This window comes from Aegilops tauschii, chromosome 3, assembly GCF_002575655.3.
Source record: "Aegilops tauschii subsp. strangulata cultivar AL8/78 chromosome 3, Aet v6.0, whole genome shotgun sequence".
Lineage (NCBI taxonomy): Eukaryota > Viridiplantae > Streptophyta > Magnoliopsida > Poales > Poaceae > Aegilops > Aegilops tauschii.
The window spans coordinates 477047602-477056333 of NC_053037.3; the positions used below are offsets into that span (position 1 = coordinate 477047602).

An 8732-nucleotide genomic window follows, 5' to 3' on the forward strand; every position below is an offset into this window, starting at 1 on the left:
CATCTTGTAAACATGATATTGTTCCATAAGATACAACTCACCGTCTGTGTCCGAGACCCCAAACTTGGCTGCAGCACATCCCACATATCATTACCAACCTCATTGGTCATGAAAGGATCGGCGATCTTGCAACCAAGAACACTCAAAACAACACCTCTAAGGAGGGTGTCTGTAGCCTGGAAATCTTTCTCTCATTTGGGAGTAAGTGTTCCCTTTGGCTTTTCGTTAGAGGCGTGAAAACAATTCATGATGGTTAGACAAAGCACTACCCATCAAAACCATCGCTTTTAATTCACCCCCTCAAACGGAGGTGGTTTGGGGGTGCCTCGAAAGCAATTGAAGAAAATTGCCTACACGTATATTGTTGAATTATTGAGCAATTTTTCATAAGTTTATCCAGAAGAACAAAAGATAAAACATGATAGTCAATATCATGGAAACATGTAACATAGTGATGTTACTAACCATGCAATTGAATACATAAAAGGACATAGATCATATCCATACTGATTGCTAGTATGATATATCCAAAAACAATCCACAACAAAAAGGAAAAGATAACATTTTTCCATACAATCCTAAACTAGGATCGGGTTCCGGTATAAGAGAGACAACGAAAATTAACAGAGAAAAAGCATCCAGGTGCAAAAAGCTCCGGCCAACAGGTTTAAACAATCTTATATCATAGCTGCCGCCTACTAAGGCTAGCCATCAGATAAACAAAGACATGTAACCAAATGTAAAAAATGCGAGCTACATCCCATAAATCAGGATGCACACACTTTTATGTAAATATGTTAGAGACAAACTACACACCACTTTTACAAGTTAAAATAGAAGGAAAAAAGAGAACATACAACATGGTGGAAGAAGAACCAAATGCGTTAGGTCGTGGATACATATCCAACATATCGATTTTTTTGTATGTTTCATACTCATTATCCTATAAGATTACAATGTTTTTAAACCACTTTGAGTAACTAACATATTAATTCAGTGCCAAATGCCCCTTTCTGTTTTTTATCGTTCTTGGAATTTCATGAAAACACCACAGAAAAAGTCCTAAAAAGGCAGAAAGAAGGAGGAAGGTTTTTGTGCCGGAAGAAGACAGGGAGCCAAGGCTCAACCCCAGGTGGTCCCATAGGCGACCTATACCATCAACAACCTCAGGCGTTATATTTCGATCACATTGGTGCATGCCGACTCAAGTAATAGCAAACCAGACGAACCGAGCACCACTCGTAAAAAAGCAACCTTCCCAAGGACCTCATAATCGACCACAGACAACACACCAAGAGTGGCTAAACCATATGTGACTTCAAGTGTTATACTCTGTCGCGTCAAACTAGTTCGACTACATTGGCGCATGCCAATCCCAGGGAACACCAAGCCGAACGAATGAACCACCACAACGTCGGCAGAGAAGCAGCATCCCCAAGGACCTCCTAACTGGACACCAAGAACACACAAAAAGTGGTCGTCAAACTGGACCCATAAAGCAAAGAACCTTGTTGACCCGACAACATCGCACGAGGGGTACCCGGCATAACCCGACCCAACATAGGACATCAACCGAACAAGCAGCAATGACGACCACTCCGAGCAATGCACAAACCAGACTAAAAAAATCAACTACCTCCACCGACCCAACAACATCACACGAGAGTTGTCCTACATGATCCAACCGAATGCATGCCAACAACCGAATATAATTCACGGTGATGGACACTCCGAACAACGCTCGAGGCGGCATATGAGGCACAACAAAAAACACCACAGAAAGATGGCCACACGCACCCCCACGACTCACAAGTCATGGACCCCCGAGGCCCCCAGATCGATGAGGAGCGCCCGTGCTTGATCTGACGTCAGGGAGGGCGCCAGGTAGGTAGCGGCGCGAGGCGTCCCCGAATCGAACGAGTTGGAAGGCACTCGCTAGCGAGGATACCCCCGGGAGGCGGGTACTCCAACATCTTTTATATGAGTAATTATTAGTTTAGATTAAATGAAACCAATTTAAATTGCTAGGGCAATTGCGCGCTCTCATCGTCTGCCTCAGTCGTATGTCACGTGCCCCTTGGGCTCGCACACTGGCTTCATCTTCTACTCATCTCTACGGAGAATTATCTTATCCACTTGCTCTCCCGAGCGTGTCCCCATCCCTTTTCTTTCCGCTTTTCCTACTCCTCGATCGTAGCCATTGCTTCTCCCTCCTTTGCTGAAGATGACATGGATGCGGTTCCTCGAGCACTGGTTCGCAACTCTTGTGTCCCCAAGCGAATATAAGCGAATATAAGCACCTCCCCACGATTCGGAGTGAAATCTACAAGAGCGGGAAGAAAGATGCAAGCAAGGCATTGCTACGAGCTAAAGGCGGCCAAGAGTGGCACAACTACCCATTACTGTTGCTATGAGTAGAGACGTGCGCTGCTGTGATGGCTGGTGGTCGCCGTTGCAAAGGACACGAGAGGCGAGGCAAGGCTAGCTAGGCACCGGCGTTGCGGTGGTCGACGATGGTGCAATTACACTCGATGATGCTACGGACGTGGCCATGTTAGACGATGGCTGCTGCGAGGGGGCCCACCGATGCCGAGATCCGACCAGCATCTGCCGTGTCCGCGTGCGATGTTGCGAAGGGGTTGCGTGGTGTGGCGAGCCGACGGGCAGTGACGTCACATTCTGAGTCGACACCGAGGGAAGACAGACGACCATGCAACATCGCCAAGGCGGGGTGAAAGGATGGGGTTGACCATGCAGGGCTGATCTAGCTACTAATAGCGACATGATCGAACGGTGTGTGAGGTGACTCCGTTCATCCCATCACCGAGCCGACGCAGAGCGTTGCCCTAGATTTAAAGTATGACACCATGTTAAAAAAAACCAGCCTTTTATTTTGAGAGAAAAAAAAACAGCCTTAGCACCGAAGGTATACATTTAATTTACATCTGTAAAGGAAGTGTGATCGAGTCAGCAGCGTACCGCATTAACCACCCGAAGGCCCACGGATCCATCGAAAGCTTCATGCCCCCCCCCCCCCCCCCCCCCCAACTCGGCGCGGCCGCTGCATAACCCTCCCCCCTGCCATGGTCTCCTCCACCTCTCGCCCCTCGTCGACCTGCCCCCCTTGACCCGACCCGACGACGCGACTTCACCGCACGCGGCGGCCGCCGCCGTCGCCGCCACTCAGCGGCCGCCGACTTCGCGCTCCCGCGGAAACTCAGATCCATCCCCTGTTTTTCTCCAGGTAAAAATCCCCTCGCCATTTCGCGTCGGCTAGTCCGTACGACCCCCCGGCATGAAATTTTGGGATAGGGTGTCTGTCGATTGTGGGGGTTTCGCTGGCCATCGCGGCAGGGCCCGTTTGCTTCGAGGGCTGATACTCGATGCATGGATGCACGCCATGTCAGTGCTTTGCTTTCTAGCTTGACACTGGTGCATCCGCCAAATTAAGCTACTTTAACACTCGTGGTGCTATATGTGGTGAATTGCCGAAGTTGTACTCGGGTTTTGCCTTTGCGTGGATGTGCATATGCTGCAGTATTCAGAAAATTTGATGAAAAATTCGCGTTTGAGGCGACAATCACTCGCGGCATGGGAGCTTTTTCTGTGGATTGTTTGCCATGTTGGGTGCTAATGGTAGGTACGGTAAACACAAACATGATAGGACATGCACAAAAAGGTTCCATTCGTTGACTTGGGCAGTGATGCTTCCCCTCATGCCATAGTTGAATATGGTAGGAAATTTTCAAAGTACCCCACTCCTCCGAGTTGCATTGAGGGTATTCCACTCCATGTGCCTCGTTTACATCAAGATCCTAGGGGAGTCACATATACTCAAAATCCCCATTACGTTAAAACTTGGTAGCGCTGCCTCTAAATCCACTGTCTTCCCATTATGAAGAATCTAGGTTTTAGTTTGTGGTCTCCATAAATTTTCTACTTTTAGAGAGTTGCGGATACATTTGGTTCTCTCAGAGAATGCAGTGCTCCACTAAGTTCTTTTTTTTGTTATGGTTCTTTAAAACATGTCTCGTACATTCTGTCCTGGAAAATTTTGTATGAAAGAAAACTAGCGCAATCATTGTACTTGTAACTAGTGTTTAGCGGTGCTAATTGACACTCATATTACTTCTCCCTTTCTTTCTTGCTTGATCTTATGTTTCTTCCTGGCTTCAGTATTTCAGCATGATTGAACTTGTCCCCAACAACGATGTGCTGGAGAAGTGTATTAAAGACATCCTCTCTCAAATAAAACCGGCAGAGGATGATCTGAACAGAAGACTATCTGCAATTAAGGAGCTGGAAGTTTCCATGCAACCAGTTGCAGTCTTGAAAGGTAACTTACTCCTTTGGCTACCATGGGAGCCATATCCATCATTTGAAAATGAGCCTGATATTGACAGTGAAGTTTGTGCTGCACTCTGCACAACTGAAGGGAAAGCCTTTTCCTTTGTCCATGGACTTATGATATAAATTTCTGAAACACAGTATTTGTAATCCGTTACAGGACGTCTACAAAGTTGAATATATCCTCAAAAGGTTTTCCAGAAAGTCTATTGTATTCCTAAAGAACCCTAGAGTAGTTTGTGTTTGAGAACAAAGAACCAAAGACGATAGATGAGAAGCGGTAATCTAGTCGCCTGTGAATGCACTTCATTTGGAGACTAAGTATTGGAACGGTGACTCATTGACAGGTCCAGGTGTCTGCCATTGTGTAACTAGTGACCTATGGCCGCAGTACAGTTTTTACCTAGTATTGGAAAAAGTCATATGGCAATATGTGATTTGCTAGGTTATGAGCTGCTCAAATGACACACAATAATCTTTACCAGAGGATACACATTTATTTCTTGTCATAGACTTAATTAACCAACATACAGGTCAAGAAATTTGAAATTTCTATAATGATGACAAGTGAAAGGTGTTTGAAGTTTTTCATGATACAGTTCAAATGTTGCTTTACCTGATTTTCTCACTTTCCTTACAGGTGCTGCTGCAAAACCTTTTGGATCCTTTCTATCAAATCTATACTCAAAATCAGGAGATTTGGATATATCAGTTCAGCTCATGAATAGCTCAAACCTTCCTATAAACAAGAAAAAGAAGATAAGTATCTTGAAAGCAGTAAGGACAGCTTTGCAAAAGGGAGGTAATTCTATCTATTCTACAGTACATAAGCATACATAATTCGTTGCCTGATCACTCTATCCTGCGAATAGCGTTAACCAGAATGATGAATTTCTAGTGTCGACCTGTGAATACTCATAGCTTTTGTGGTAAAACAGTCATAATATGTTTGTGTGCACCAAGTAGTACAAAATCATGTGAGGGAGCATCATTCTAACTTATGTGTTGGCTGTGATTTTTTCAAGAATTTCATTATTGTTCTGTGGTTAGTGAATTTATTGTGGCACTTTGTTTTTTTGCCCCTGTAATGGTTTTTAGCACTCCATGCCTACTGAACATCTCATTTAAATTTGGTTGTGCTCCTTTTATTGTATTTAGGTGTTTATGGATATATGGAGTTCATTCCTCAAGCAAGAGTCCCAGTTCTTCAGTACGTGAGCAACCGCTTTGGCATTTCCTGCGATTTATCTGTTGATAACTACCCTGGTCGAATTAAATCCAAGATCTTCTACTGGATCAGTACTTTGGATGAGCGCTTTGGTGATATGGTTTTATTGGTAAGCTCCGAAGTGATAGTCCTTTGCTGATGGGTTTTTCTAGTAAACCCAAGGCTCAGCATCAAGTTTCCTTGCAGATCAAGGAGTGGGCAAAAGCTCAAAACATTAATGATCCAAAAAGTGGGACCCTGAACTCCTATTCGCTTTGCCTACTTGTTCTCTTCCATTTTCAGGTAATACTTCTTACTTTGGAAGTTATGTCCAATTATCTTGTTTATCGTTTCAATAGTATCTTTTGCTTACCTTTCTGATGCTATATTTTGAGACATGTGAGCCGGCAATCCTACCACCTTTGGAGGACATTTATGAAGGGAATATCACAGAAGATTTTGCAGGTTCAGTGAACTCATATTTTCTCTGATGGTTGTCTAGCGTACTAGTTCCTGGTAACTTACTCATTACAGTCACATGTAGACATGACGCTTTATAATGAGGAACATCTTGATGAGGTTTGTGCTGCAAATATAGCAAAATTTCAAAGCCAGAACAAGGAACAAAGAAATGAAAGCTCTCTTTGTCATCTCCTTGAAACCTTTTTTCACAAGGTAACTGAGCATTGTGTCCTCACTATCTTCGCTAAGCCAACCATCTCTCTGACTATCTTAATTGTACTCTTATCATTTGTAGTTAACATCTTCATAAAACAGGCTACTTGTGTTTTCAGGAAATTTCCTTTTGTCTTGGTTACGGTCATTTAATTTCCTGGTACACTTTTAGGCCATATTTTAATTAGTTGAGTTTCCCATTCCCTGATTTTGAAATGCACCTTCCATTTTGTTGATACTTCAACTAATTGATAGGATCCTTCAGGACAGTGATAGCAGAAATATTTCACTAGAATTTGTCATACAACTTACAAGGCGGCTAAATGCTAATTGATTTGATAGGATATTTCAGAGCAATAATAGCATAAATATTTTACTAGAATTTGTTAAACTCCATATAACTAGTTATATTCCACAGGACAGTGTCACACAGCATCAGCTAGTTGCAAACTGTCCCATCATTGTTTATTTTGCTGGGGTTACATTCCCAATAAAGCAAACTATCTTCTTTGCAGTTCGCTAAATATGCTAATCCCTTGGTTTCATGGATTAGTTCATGTTGTTAGCTTAAGTTTTTGCCAACGAAAGCATGTTTAACATTTATCCGCGATTGCTCATTTGCTGGATGAGTATGTGCAATGGAATTTGGTATGGATAAATATTTGATACCAAAAGGACACAACCATTCTCATGTCAAAAGGCATTCTGCATTTCCTCATTTTTACCTCAAGAAACAAGCCTAACTTGTGATCTTATATTGTTTGCAGTTTTGTCACATTGACTCCCTTTCGAGTGATGTGATATCTACATACACGGGTCAGTTTAAGAAGATTCAGGACATTCCAATTCGGAGGAAGAAACCCTATAGCTTGTTTGTAAGACCAGTATCCTGTGCATTTTGCTGCTGATATAATGGAGAATTTACCCTACATACTGACATGACATCTGTTCGTTACTCTTGTTTAGGTCGAAGATCCAGTTGAGAGGCCTGATAATGCTGCTAGAGCGGTTGGTGAGAGGGGGCTCCTCCTAATTGCTAGTGCCTTCAGTGATGCTAAGAACAAGTTAGCTTCCCTCGAGCATACTGACCGGAACGACTTACTGGCAATGTTGTCCACACCTGGTGTTTGCTCAAAACTTGGCGGAAGAGTCATCGCTAACAATTATACAAATACTCCGCAAAGGACTCGACAGCATCTAATCAACGTGGGAGCTAAGGTATCTAATAATCAACGTCGCCCCAGAGCCAAAGGATTTACAGGAAGCAGACCAGTCAAGAATCCTACTCAGGCAAACACTGTCCAGAATCCCACTCAGGTAAACACTGTCCAAAATCCTACTCAGGTGAGCACTGATACTGCAGGGCGCCAAACGCCAGGACACTACCGAAATCATGACCCTCCTCAGGTTTATGCTAACGCCGCAGTTCATCAGCCATCAAGACAGCCAGGGCTATACACAAACCATTATCCCCCATCGGCATATACTCCGGGCCGCCAAACAACAGGATCATACCCGAGTCAGAGCCATCCACAGGCGCACACTAAATGGGGCCCGACAGGGGTACCATACGAGAGTCATAATCATCAACCGGCGTATACCCCAGTGTACCAAGGAGCAAGGCCGTATTACTATCCGAGTCAACAGCAGCTTCATACAAGCGGGTTCCAAACACCAGGATCATACCAGTACGAGTATCAGAGTCAGTCGCCTGTTCATACAGGCGGGATCCAAAGGCCAGGACCATACAACTATCATAGTCAACCGCAGGGTCATACAACTGGGGTCCACACGCCAGGACAATACCAGAATGGATATTACAATCAGCCGGCATATACTGCAGGCCAAGGATCACACCAGAACTGGCGGGGGGCGCAATACACACCCGACCATCAGACTAATAGGTACAATAGGAATGGGGTGGCTACAAGGCACGAGCCTGTTGCTGGAGGGCTCCAGAATGGACCGGCACGGGCACGGGACTCGCGGTCGCAAGCCTCCTCAGGCCGTACGGAATGGCGAGGAAGCAGCCAACATCAGACCTGACCGGAACTGTTAGTCACAGCAAAGATAGCAATTTGCTGTTTCCCTTGGCTGACAAAATGTATCGGTTTCGATTTCATGATGTATGTCATCCTTCATACTTCAGTTCGTCGTGGAGGAAACGTAATGATTTCCACTAAAAAGATTTTGTGCAGAATGTTTCGGTGGTGTAATGTCACTTGAGATGCCAAACCTTACGTTTCCCTCTTCCCTGATGGTAACTAGAGCGTTGTTGCCTTTATCCACTGAACTTTGCTGCACATGTATTCCCCTTGTGCTGCATCTTCTCTTTTAGAGCAGTGACTAGGGGTTTCCAGTGATTAGTGTACCCGTAAATGCAATTTTCTAAGAAAAATGCTACTACATATCACTGCTTTTGCCTTGAGCATTTTGCCCTCGGTCCTCCTTCCCTCGACTATTGTACTGAGCGTACGTTCTTTTGGGTGGTACGTGATGGTCA

General features: G+C 44.4%; 1 protein-coding gene across 1 annotated transcript; it reads left to right on the forward strand.

Moving 5' to 3' along the window:
* Nucleotides 1-2936: 2936 nt before the first annotated feature.
* LOC109749491 (protein HESO1) lies at nt 2937-8513 on the forward strand. Its single transcript, XM_020308444.4, has 9 exons — nt 2937-3244; nt 4177-4336; nt 4988-5149; nt 5506-5684; nt 5762-5857; nt 5950-6019; nt 6099-6229; nt 6997-7104; nt 7196-8513. Exons 2-9 carry the CDS (start codon nt 4186-4188, stop codon nt 8273-8275), a joined length of 1977 nt encoding a protein of 658 aa, XP_020164033.1. The 5' UTR covers nt 2937-3244; nt 4177-4185; the 3' UTR covers nt 8276-8513.
* The last annotated feature ends 219 nt before the right edge of the window (nt 8514-8732 follow it).

What these genes read in the sequence shown, in the direction of transcription:
- LOC109749491 (XM_020308444.4), top strand. Translation starts at nt 4,186, where the DNA reads ATGATTGAACTTGTCCCCAACAACGATGTGCTGGAGAAGTGTATTAAA. An exon ending in ACCAGTTGCAGTCTTGAAAG is followed by an intron (nt 4,337 to 4,987) that starts GTAACTTACTCC and finishes CTTTCCTTACAG; the next exon opens with GTGCTGCTGCAAAACCTTTT. An exon ending in TTGGTGATATGGTTTTATTG is followed by an intron (nt 5,685 to 5,761) that starts GTAAGCTCCGAA and finishes GTTTCCTTGCAG; the next exon opens with ATCAAGGAGTGGGCAAAAGC.